This window comes from Pelodiscus sinensis, chromosome 32 (assembly GCF_052426305.1).
Source record: "Pelodiscus sinensis isolate ZL-2025 chromosome 32, ASM5242630v1, whole genome shotgun sequence".
Taxonomy (NCBI): domain Eukaryota; kingdom Metazoa; phylum Chordata; order Testudines; family Trionychidae; genus Pelodiscus; species Pelodiscus sinensis.
This window is the reverse complement of record NC_143083.1, coordinates 4828637-4841077: the sequence shown is the minus strand read 5'-3', so window position 1 is coordinate 4841077 and position 12441 is coordinate 4828637. Positions and strand designations below refer to the sequence as shown.

The 12441-nt window shown below is 54.9% G+C and overlaps 1 protein-coding gene across 1 annotated transcript; it reads right to left on the bottom strand.

Annotated features, from left to right (window-relative positions):
* Positions 1–272: 272 nt before the first annotated feature.
* Positions 273–1871, bottom strand: ACTL9 (actin like 9). The gene is made up of 2 exons (XM_075903182.2): positions 477–1871; positions 273–387 (listed from the first exon to the last, which is right to left on the bottom strand). The coding sequence occupies exon 1, from the start codon at positions 1754–1756 to the stop codon at positions 500–502; it is 1257 nt and encodes a 418-aa protein (XP_075759297.1). The 5' UTR covers positions 1757–1871; the 3' UTR covers positions 273–387; positions 477–499.
* Between the last annotated feature and the right edge of the window lie 10570 nt (positions 1872–12441).

Below are 12441 nucleotides of genomic sequence, written 5' to 3'. Positions count from 1 at the left end.
AGCGGTGACCCCGTTTCACACCAGCTTAGCAATTTGGGCACCAGTAGCCATGCAGGGGAAGGACCGTGGCCAAGGCTCGCCACTGAGCTGGGACATGGGGACACGTCTTCCCTCGGCTTCCCCCGATTCACAGAGAGAGAAATGAGTGTCTGTCTGCAGGGGCGCTGACAGCGCCATGGGGTACCTGGGCAAAGGGGTGGGGGGTGGCTCCGTGGTACTAGAAGGGGCGGGGCCTCAGGCAGAAGGGGCGGGGCCAATGCACACACCTCCTCAGCCATTCAGCCTATATTTGCTACTGGAATTCAATGAGGTACGGGCTCCCTCGCTTGTGAAGGTCCCTCTGGAAATTCCAGCCTGGCCTGTCCTGAGATCCTGGAAGGGATGCCGCTGTATAAGGCAGAAGCATTTATTAATGATAGAACTGCCCGTTGCCCAGCCAGGAGCCAGGAGCAAATTACAGTTTGGTGCAAACTCACTTCTCCTGGGCCTTGCGCTGAGCTCAGTAGCACTTCCGATAGACAATGTACGGCCCATGCTCTTTGTACTGCTCCTTTCGAATCCAACAGGACTGGAAGTTCGTCAAGGAAGCCAGGATGGAGCCGCCGGTCCACGCAGCGTACTTCCTCAGCGGGGTGGCACAAACTCTGAGCTTGGTGTGAGCTGGCATTTTATGAAGGAGCTCACTGGAAAACCTCCTCTCCAGCCCCTCAAAGAGAGAGGAACCTCCACAGAGAAGCACATTTTGGTACATGTCTGTCTGGGCTTCTTTGGGCACTTTATTTAAGCTTCTCTGGGCCATGCTGTGGATGCCGACAGAGGAAAAACCGGGCATGCCGGGGGGGTTGAACAAAATCTCTGGGCAGTGGAATCGCTCTTTCCCTAGGCGGATGATATGCCCATCTGGCAGCTGGAAATCTGTCGTGTAGTCCTCCTTTGGAAGCTTACACTCTCTGTCAAAGTCAGCGGCGACGTAGCAAACCTTGTGCTTGATGTCTTCCACCGTGTGCATCATCCTCTCGTTAAACACGTGCCCAGAGTTCGTGAGAAGCTGCATCAGAAAAGAAGTCAAGTACGATCCGGCAATATCCATCCTCTCGGTGGCGTGAGGCAAGTTGTAGCCATCAAGGACCGGCACCGTATGGGTCACGGCGTAGCCCATGTCTACCACCAAGCCGCTGATTTTTCCGTGGGCATATACTGACAAGACGGAGTGATAAGCAATGTACATGCCAGGCGAGTTGAGAGATTCAAACACCACTTCCACCATCTTCTCTCTGTTGGTGGTAGGGCTGAGGGGTGGGTCCGACATCAGCAGAGCGTGCTCTTCCGGAGGAACCTTGAGGTCATGAGAGAACATGTGTCTCCAGAGGACTTCAGCTGCCTCCCAGTCTATGATGATGCCGTTCCTCACGGGCTCGATGATCTCCACGTTGGGTTGCTGCAGGGCTCTCTCTCCAACGAACGTGTCTGCTCCGGTCCTTCCAGACCTCTCTGAAGGCTGGCCAACCAGGGTGCTGACGACGGACTTGGGTTTCTGCTGTCCAGCAAACCCTGCTTTACAGCTGCCCGTACCCGTTTCGATCACCACGGCCCCTGTCTTCTTCACAGCAGGGTGGTCTCTCGCTGGGGAACTAGACCTCATTCTAGTGGACCTGCCTTCTGCCGCTCCTCTAGGCCTGAGATACTGATCTGAAGTACGCACCCCAGATCTGAGAGAAGGGCTCATTGTCCTTCGGCTGCCTGATTGCGAACTCATTGCGCGCTAACAGTCCCTCAGCTGGCCAAAGACATTCGGACGCAGGCAGAAAGGGGAAGTGGCTTTTAGGGGAAGTAGCCTGGGCCCAGGACAGGTTTGCTCGCTGTTGTCATAGTGAGAACTGTGACATCACTCCAGCTTCTCCAGGGAAGCTGTTTCAACAGGCTACCCTGATCACAATGGGGGTTTGGCTGTGTGCGTGAACATTCCCTGCCCTCCTGTCTCCGGTTTGCCTTCCTTCTCCGCCTTTTGTTCCAGTCCCGCTAGGCCGATCCGAGAAGGAGACGTTTTGGGGTGTCTTAGACCCCGTTCCTACCTACCGCTGTGCCCGTTCCCTTGGTGTTAACTACTGGCTACGGGATACAGCTAGGAATTAAGCCGTCGTTGGGCAAAAGGAGCCAATATAAAGTGGCTGCTTCGTGATCCTTTCCAAGAGCTTGAGCGATACCAGGTAGTGCCACTGAAAATGGGGAAAGGGTTCTCACTGTAACAGCGCGTGGCCAGGCCACAGTAATGGGCGAGGACTGAACCAACGACCGTGGCCATATCAAAAGGGTGCAGAGAAAGGGTCCCAAAACTCTGACACAGGAGCCAGGTCTCCGCAACTTGTGCCAGCTGAGCACACCTGTACGTGTAAGACAGGTGCAGGCTGTCCTCACCCTGCCAGCTGGAGTTGCTTGGGAGTCTAAAGCTCCGAGGGGCACCGAGGGGGTATTCAGAAGTGCTCAGGTGCCTTTGCAAACCAGTCCCTCAGACAATGGATTAGTCCACACGGCCTTTTTAAAGTAACCGACTGGAACTGGATTCCACCCCTGGCCTGCCCGTGACACCGCATAGAGCGCCGGGGCGGGGTAGGAAGCTTCTGAGACATAATCCTTTGCAGAGCAGGCTGGTGTGAGCCCTGAGGTGCCAGACACCCACAGGCGCTGCGGTGCTGATCTCCCCGACCACTAGGTGTCACTATTGCACCGCAAAGAGCGGCGGCTGTCGCAGGACATGACCAGGGTCAAGCAGTCAGCCACACTCGGTTGTTTCTTTTAAAACAGTGTAGTGAGGGCTTGTGAGAGGTACTGGAGCAGCAGCCCCACAGCAGGGCTATTGACGGTAATGACAGCAGCCCCCAGGAGCCAGGCTGAGGTGTGGGCCCGACTGGGCTAGGCGCGGCACAAAATCCTTGTTGAAAGACAGTCGCTGCTGGGGTGAGGTTAGGGTTTAACTCAGCGGCGAGACGCACAGAGGGAGGAGAGGAAACACAAGGCATGACTTGCCCCTGCAGCGCAGTGGCAGGGCAGGAAACAGGCCCCAGGCCAAGGGGCTGGGCCATGCAGGAGTTATGGGGGGAGGAGTTTTTTGCAGAAGGTTTTCTGCAAAGTGCATCCCAGACAGCAGCATCACAAGCTTCTTGTGTGTCCCAGTCCTGGCCGGGAGACCCTGTTGGGGGGTTTATCCCGTCACCTTCCTGCTTCCCTGGGTCTGTCTCACGTGAGCAAAGAACAGCCAGACCCAAAGTCCAGAGATGGTTACTGGGGTTCGCTTCCAGCCAGTGTGAACCCAGTTTCCTTTCCTTTCTCCCCCTTGTTCCCATGGTTTTTTCCATCTTCCTCTTCACCCCCAGTGCAGATAGTAATTATTCAGGCACACCGTAACCAGCCATGCTCCTGAAATTTAACTAACCTCTCCTTGCCTATTGTAACACGAGTATCTAGCCAATTATACAATCTATCACCTCCCTTTAAAGGGAAGAGCCTAGAAGATTAAAGAAAACGTAGGTCAATAGCTTTCTGTCTGGGAAGGGCCCATTTCTCAATAATTGGGGTCATGAAACCCTCGTGTCTTTCTTTTATTTGGATCCCCACCCTCCCTATTGTTTTTCTGGCTGGTTCGTTCTGCTGTGGAATTCCTTTTGCGAGATGTACGCCACTTTCATTGGCGTACATCCCGCAAAAGGAATTCCACAGCAGAACGAACCAGCCAGAAAAACAATAGGGAGGGTGGGGATCCAAATAAAAGAAAGACACGAGGGTTTCATGACCCCAATTATTGAGAAATGGGCCCTTCCCAGACAGAAAGCTATTGACCTACGTTTTCTTTAATCTTCTAGGCTCTTCCCTTTAAAGGGAGGCGATAGATTGCGTGGCCTTTCACACAGCCCAGAATCGCCTTATTCCAAAGCGGCTGGTTGAGAACCTGTCCGGATGTGACTGTACGTCACCCAGCCGGTGGCTACCCCTTGGGGCCGGTGTGAGGCACGTACAGTCAGTTCCCCTGTGCTTTAGTGTTGGCCCCGCTCCGGGCTCTATTCTCATGGACTGGAGATTTAGACAATTGATTTTATTGCATATTAAAACAATAATGATTAAAAGCTCCGAGTGTATTAAAATACCTATGTACATACATGTGTTCTGTAGAAGTAAACTGTTCCTTACAAGATATACAAATAAGGTCGAAATACATACGTCTATTTTAAACCACACGCCATAACGAAGTCCGAAATGCTTGTGTTCCAGGGTAAAGTATAGACAGATGCTCCTGCATCACGCCCAGTGGGCTAATGGCCATTTTGGGTGGGTTAATGTCGTTTTACCATTGCTTTTAAAAAAGCGTCATTTTTTTTGTGCAACGTTATATACATAAAAAGACTCAGAGAATCATAAAACACTAGAACGGGAAGGGGCCTCGAGGGGTCATCGAGTCCAGTCCCCTGCCCTCATGGCAGGACCAAGCACTGTCTAGATCGGGTGGGGAAGCTAAGGTCTGGGGGCCGAGTGCGGCCCCCGGATTGCCTGGATCTGGCCCCCAGATCTGGCCCCTACACTGGTCCTCCAGCCTCCCCACTGTCTCTCCGTGGAGCTGGAGGACACAAAATCTACTAGCTGGGGGCCCCCAAGATTGTGGGGTGTGAGGGGAATGTGGGGAGCGTCTTTCTCCTTTCCAGTTGGGGGGCCATGTCAGTGACATTTCTTTATGTTTCTGTGGGTCAGTGGCCCCCTGACCCAAAAAAGGTTCCCCACCCCCGATCCAGATCATGCCTGAGAAGTATCTGTCCAAGCTGCTCTTCAATATCTCCAGTGATGGAGATTCCACAACCTCCCTGGGCAATTTATCCCAGTATTTAACCACCCTGACAGCTAGGAAGTTTTTCCTAATGTGCAACTAAACCCCCCTTGCTGCAGTTTAAGCCCCTTGCTTCCTGTCCTGTCCTCAGAGACCAAGGAAAACAATCCTCCCCCGCCCCCACCCTTCGTGTCACACCCTTTTAGATATCTGAAAACCGCTATCACGCCCCCTCTCAGTCTTCTCTTTTCCAAACTAAACACGCCCAGTTCCTTCAGCCTTGCTTCCTAGCTCATGTTCTCTAGATCCTTCATCATTCTCCTTGCCCTTCTCCGGACCTTGCCACAAGACTCCCACCGAGGCCTCCTCGGCGCAGAGCAGAGCGGAAGAACGACTCCTCGTGTCCTGTTCACCGCACTCCTGAAATGCAGCCCAGAAGGATGGTTGCTTTTTCTGCAGCCGTGTCGTGTTCAAACTACAGCCCACAAATAATCACAGCGGCCCCTGCTGCTTAGACAAGGCCTCCGATGACCCTGTTCAGACAGACTGTGGGTTTGATTCTTTGTTTTCACACCCCTGTAATTAGCAAAATGGTAAGAATACAGCTCAGTGCTCAGGGAGGACTGTACAGGCAGGTCTGAATGTCATCATCCTCCCAGACCCCCCTCCTACAGCTCAGGTGATCCTATGGGTCTCTGCTGAGGTTGCAACACCTGTGACGTGTGCTCTGCCTGCTAAGAGGTGGCTGCCCCATCTCCCTTCAGGCGGCCGCCAGTGGGGATTACCGGTGCCCTGGGCTGAACTCCCTGGAGACTTTGTCCCCAGTGACGGGGGCATGCATCGTATTTGCATTCCCAAAGGCGTGTCAGAGAGGGGTTTCTTCTGGCATTGTTCCTGTCTGAAGTGGAGTCTAGAGAGAGTATGATTATAAGCTTTGTGTCACTTTGGACAGGTCATTTCCTGCTTTCCTGCCTCAGTTTCCTCATCTGTAAAATGGGGCTGCTGCTACTGACCTCCCTCGGAAACCCCAGCAAGTTCAACTGATGGGAAGTGCTACATACGAGGCAGGAATTATTGCACCCTGGCACACACTCCAGTGCATGCCCAGCACTGGCGCCTCTCTTTTGTCCATGGGATTTATGTGTGGGTGCCACTCTGAGCTAGCAGCTGTTGGGCTGTGTTGCCACAGCGAAGGAGGGCTGTGCTGATGTCATGAAACCCTTGGCAAGGTGTGGCATCTTCTCACAAATCCAGCTCTGGGGCTGGCGGGGGGACCGTGTTCGGAGTGGGGTTGGGTGTGTTACAGCAGGTGGGGGCTGCAGTGCAAACCAGGAGCATTTCACACCTGGGCTGTACGAGTCCGGCTCTGGCTACGCTGCAGCCTTCAGTTGCATCTGACGAAGTGAGTTTTGCCCAGATAGGTGCCACAGGACTCCCTGTTGTTTCTGCAAGATACACACTGACACACCCACCCCTTTGATATCACAGGTTAAACCTCTCTCATCTGGCCCCCGCGGGACCTGACCAGTGCTAAGTGTCCTACCTCGGTGTTTTCCTACCTCGGTACCTTCGGTGGTCTGGACTGTCAGTGTCAGCGTCGTCTGGTCAGGGTTGTCCTGGCACGCTCCTGACAGGACCTCTACTCCGTCGGTGATGATAAACTCTCGGCTGCATGCGTAACAATCGGTGCTCCCTTTATCTAGAGTGTTAGACCCCGTGCACTTGGGTCAACACGAGATCTGAGAGGCCCCGGAAACGACAGATGCAGGCAAGGTTTGAAATCAATCGAGCAGGTTTATTGTCAAATGCGAAGCTCTACCAGTTGGTAACAGAGATCAGTACAATGTGACACCACTGGGCACTATGGCCTGCGTTGACAAGGTACCAACACCGGGCAGGCCTATTGCCATATATCAGATATTAACAGCAGTTAGTCAAAGTTAAGCTACTGTGCGTTCTGTAAGTTTAGGCAATGAGACCTGCTGTTCAGGCGCCTAGTGCGCCCCCCCAAGGTCGGCCGGAGAGCACCCTCTGCGGTGTCCTTTTACAGACAGGTACAAACAACTTACATCATTTCTTTACGTACCAGGTTACCACCCTCTGTTGCCTAGTTACCACCCCTCACCTTACGGAAGGGGGGCTCACTTACTATCCTTCATGCTGTCAATCTCGACCTGGTCCTGAACCTAGGTCGGTATGTGCATTAGTTTTTAGGGAGTTTTTGTACCAAGACATTTCTTATTAAGATGTTCCAATACTCCCCTTTGGCTCACAGTCTGGACCCAGTGCCTCCCTGTGTCCTTCCATGCTTGACCTAACTTACACAATCACACAGTTATCAATAGGGCCTCTTTCTTGGCTCCTGTTACTGAACCAAAGTCTTGCTCACTAGATTGCAGGCCTGTTGCTGTTTTCATGTTACAGGCTTCTATTTAGGCCTGCTGACTCCATGTTACTGACCCTCAACTTCCTACACTAAGAATTCACCAAACCACAGGAGGTCAATATAGTCTAGCAACATTACCAACACTTCTACTGAGTATTGGGCTCCGAGAAGAGATGTAGGGGTACGTTAGAGCTAACTCACAGCACAGAACACCAAGAGCCAGGACTGGTGGCTGTAAATAAACTTTATGGGACTGCGGGAAACTTGCCCACACCCATGACAGGTGGACATTGAGCTAACTACAATCATGCTGGACCGCGGATGTTGCCAGACCAGAGAGAGCAGGGACTCCCCCCCCCCCGAGAGCGATATAAGTCACAGTGGCAACACAACGCAGAGTCAGCAGGCGACGGTCTCTTGCTGCCGGACTGTCCGCGGCTGGTGAAGGGGTTGGATGATGCTGATGGGATGCTCCCTCCCATTGACACGGAGCGGTGCTGATATGGCTCAGCGCTGTACGACGTGCCCCGGTAACCCATTCAGCGCTGCGTGCGCGTCGCTGGCCACGTGACCTGGCTCCGATGGCACCCGGCTGGGCAGCTGTCCTAAAGGGGGGAGAGCAAATCCACTGGGTGAGTTTCTCACACAAACGTAGCCAGCTGGCTGCAGTGCCGAGTAACACGCGTGAGGCTTGAGTCTTCACAGACCGAGGGGGAGGCGGGGAAAGGCCCACGCGGGGCTCCGCCGTTTCGAACTCTGGGTTGCCTGCACCAGATCCTGCAGGATGTAACTCTCTGAACGCTTTCCCAGGACTATCTGCCCAGAGGGCTCCCTGGAGATGAGGGTCCCAGCGGGGAGTGGCCGAGTGGGCCAGTCACTCCCCTATGCGGGGCCTCAGTTTCCCCATCTCTAAAATGGAGCTGAAGACACAGACTTCCTTTGTAAAATGCGCTCTGACTGTAAGGCCTGCGCACCATTCTTGTGGGACTGGGGCCTGCCTGTTCACAAAGCAAGGGGCACTTTCTGCCCTCAGGACTTTACAGTTTAAATAATCAGAGCAAAGGCTGGGAGGGGAAACAGAGGCTCGGCCCGTTGCCCGAGGTCAGAGCTGAGTGAGCGCGTCAGGGGCAGACCCAGGTGCTCTGGCTTGAAAGCCGGTGCCCGTAGCCCCGCCTGCCACCTGCTCCTCTTTTGTGCCCGCTGCTCATTGTCTCCATTACATGTTTGCTTCTCCCATTGGTGCTGTGGTCTGGCAGGCTCTGAATAGCAGAGATTACAGTGACAGACACAGAAATGTCAGCGCCGACAGGCAGGAAGCCAAGGCGCGGCTCTGACGGAATTCCTCTCCAAAGGGCAAGTGTTGCAACGCCTGGGATTCACATTTCTGCGGAACCCGCTGAGGAGCGCGTGATCCCTGTGCCCGGGCCCGAGGCGCTGGCATGGGGCAGGGCCGTTCGAGCGAGTGGGAGGGAACGGCTCGCGAGGGGGCCTTGGGGCGGGCTGTGAGGCGACGTCAAGCCAGCCCGAGGGGACTGGGCCCTCCGGGGGGAGGGTCCCGGGGGCCTGGGAAAGCATTGCTGGGTTTTAAGCCACTCCCCCGCCCTGACAGTCCGTTAATATCGAAGATGGAGGGTTCCAGCCCTCGAGTTCAGGGTGAGGTGGGAGCAGGAGGTCAGAGGCCCCTGGAAATCACGGTGCTTAAATCCTTCCTCCCTTGACAGGCCTGGCCTTCGGGCAAGGCGAGTGAGGCCTTGGGCCCTTCGCCTTCAGGCCACCGCGCTGCCTGGTGCCCGGCTGCCTGCTCGCTGCCCTGGCTGGGAGCCGCCCGGCACAGCCACCCACAACGTGCCGCCTCGGGCCCCGCAGACTCCTTGGCCAGGCCTGTCCCTTGGTCTCCTTTCCTGAGAAGGCAGCATGGGAGCGAGGGGTCCGGTGCAAATTTCAGTGTAAGAATTATGCACATTGCTGACCCCGCGCACCCCCACACCACAAAACTGGCTGAAAAATCCGGAGGATCTACAAAAGTTGTCCTTCGGGGCTCTCTTATTTGCCTTCTGGATTCGTGCACCTTTCGGGAACCACCTGGGACACGTCCTTCCTGTGAACTCACAGGGCTAGAAATGTCCCCCACCCCCAGATTTTCACTTATTCCCGTGACTCCTGGCGCTGCAGCTTTGCGAATAATGCCAGCTATTACCAGTGCTCTTCCGAGAGCCATGAGCTGGCCACACTCAGTGCAGAGCGTCTGCATGGGTAGGCCCTGATCCTGCAAAGACTTGGCGTGCTTCCCTGGGGTGTGTGGATAATCCCTTCGCAGCTCACAGGGAGGCTCTGATTTCGGAGTCCCTCCGGTCCGTCGTGACTTAGGTGCCCACAAAGGGTTCACTTTTATCCTTCCTCACGCAGGGGTAAATCTGATAGTGATGTGGGCGAGCAGACCGGCTCAACAGCCTGTGCCAGCAATGTCACCCAGGGCGTCAGGCACTCCCTCGGGCCTGGCTGGGTGCTCTTTGATGGGAAGCAGCACGAGGAAGGCAAATGTCACCTCGCGGTGCCAGGGCAGGCTCCTTCGTGCCAGCGGGATCACGCTCCGCTCTGCCCTGCCCGCGGTAATGCTGACGCACTCGGCCGCTCTCCCACACTCGAAGCAGAAATAATCTGCAGTGTGTTAAGCAGCTCGGAAAGCAGAAAGCCCGGCGGGAAGTCGCTTGTCCCAGCCGGGGCTGGGGCAGGGTGTCCAGGCAGGCCGCTTTCTCGGGGAAGCATTTAACGTCTTTGCAGGATCAGGGCCTGCCCATGCAGACACCCGCACTGAGCGTGGCCAGCTCGTGATCTTCGGAAGAGCATTGGTAACAGCTGTTTTCACTAGAGCTCCCGAATCCCACCCCACGAGGCCACCCACCCTCTGGCCCTGCGAGCACAGCCTGTGTTCTGCTTAAAGAGCCTTTGCTGGGCAGGGCATCAGCGGCCAGGGGAAGGCGCCTGGAACCCTAGGAGGACGTGGGGCCAGTTTGGGTGGCCACAACGTTGCCTTCTAAAACAAGGCCTGCTGTTTTCACAAATCACCCCGTGTCCAGAGAGCTGCATGCCCTGCCTGGCACACAAGGGCATAGCTCGGAGAGGGCTGCGGGGACGGGGGCGCAGAGGGGGGGACGTGCAAAAATGAAGGAGCAGAAATCCTTCACCCAGGCGCCCCAGGACGCTGTAGTGGTGCCGGGGTCTGGCAACAAGTGTCGGTCTCACAATCTGGGGTCACATTGTGAACCCCAGGCCAGGTGGGGCGTTGCAGGCTGCTTGTCTCTGTGCAAGGCTGCTCTGAGGGGCAGATGTCCTCTGTGCAGACTTCCAGTGGTGCCAGATCAGCGTCTGGCCGGGCTGGGGGGGTCGCATCTCCCTGCCTTTTTCTTGTGGGCTATCGGCTTGGGTGGGGGCAGCACTGACACGGTTTTCTGCCCTGGGTGGCAAAACAACTGGGGCTGGTCCTGGAGCCTGTTGTCTTGTTGTAGCCAGACAGGAACCCCCCTTGTAACATCCATTTTTGCTTGCCTGGAGCATCTAGGGCACACAGAGCAGAAGGCCCAGGCTGTGTGACCGTGAATGGCTGTAAACAGAGATACGCCAATTGCTGACCAAGAGGCTGCCAAGGAGTGCCCTTGACTCAAACCCATATTGATACGAACACACATCCATCCGCGGGGGGAGGAATCTCTCGCCCAGTAAAAAAATGTCCAGTATTCACAATTTAGTTCTGTCTCTTGCAAGTGTAAATTAACTTGAAACTTGCTTGTAAGAACTGGCGCCACAAAACGGACCAGTAGAATTTGGCATCTTAGATAAGAAAGAGGATACGGGCCCCCAGGGGTATATAGATGGGTCCAGCAGCACATTTTCTCTGAGTGTCAATCTACCATCTATCTGCTGGTCGGGTTAGGTGTTTGACCTCCCGAGGTTCCAAGGGGACGCCCACCTCGTATTCGTCTTTCCTAGGAATTGAGAGACCGGCCCTGGCCTGACACGCTGGAGTCGAGAGGCACAGAAAGGGGTAAAAATTGTACCTGGATGTGGTCCTTTGTTTAAGTATATATATACATAGTGTTAGAGCTCTTTAAAGATTCAGCTGTCACTTGGTACCATTATTTCTATTTTCTATCTTTACCTTTTTCCTGTAACCATTTTTAAAATCTATATATATATTTGCTAGCATTTAAAAAAATAGAGCAATAGCCATTGTAACCATATAATTTATAAGCTTCTTTAATAAACCTGTAACTGTTTAAGCTTTAACCTGACTCCTTCAGTTGCTGTAATAGAACCAAGCACAATTTAAAAGAACTTCAGCCAGTCATAAAGGGACAGTCATAGGGAGAGCTTGGGCATTTGGATCTGTGTCACTCCCAGGTGACAAGATCCGTTGGGGCACCTTTTCAGCCTTTCCTAGGCTGCCCGCTGCGAAGGAACCCCTGTGTTCTAGCAGCTAAAATCTAAGGTGTAATAAGCTCTTCCTATATAACGGGGCGTCTGTTGGCCTGCTGGCCACCCTCTGCGACGGGACCCCGGTCCTAGCAGTAAAGACACGGACGTTAAACCTTTTCTCAGAAGCATACACACACACACTGCCCTGACCGTCGGCTGACACCTGGGGGTCACTGACCCAGAGAGAGCAGGAATCGCGGGGGGCGGGAAGGGGGAGTCTCTGTTTGATCGGGAAGAGGTCAGGTGAGGATGCGCACGACAATTTCAATTAACAGCCTCCTCGCAGGGGGTGCTCCGGGCTGAGGCTTGCCCACTGTGTAGCCAGGGCTATGGCTGTGGCTTTGGGCTAACTAGCTGGGCTGTACCTTACCGTGGGGACAACTCCACCGGTCCTGCCGGGGCGGTGCCCTCCGGCTCCGTGGGTCAGGCCCAGAGACTGACCGGTGGTCACAGGCCCAGTGGAGATGCGCTGGAGTTCTATGCGGGGCTGTTCGAGACCTCCAGGGCATTACTGCTGCATGGGGGAATCGCTAAAGAGAAACCTGGTCTTGGCAGCCAGCCCTTGGTTCCTGAGCGCTCTCACTGGAAGGCAGGGTGCCCTGCTAGCCCACTGCTCTTGGCATGTGCTGCGCTGCCCGGCAGGGACCAGGAGACGGGGACACGTGGCCGGCCAGGCACTCACGCAGCTCGGTCTATGCAGGCACAGCTCAGGAATGCTTCCCGCCCGGAGACGGCATCGCGCCTCCCACGGGGCTTGCCATGAGAAGCTGAA

Coding starts and splice junctions, on each gene's coding strand:
- ACTL9 (XM_075903182.2), bottom strand. CDS start 1,756: ATGAGTTCGCAATCAGGCAGCCGAAGGACAATGAGCCCTTCTCTCAGA.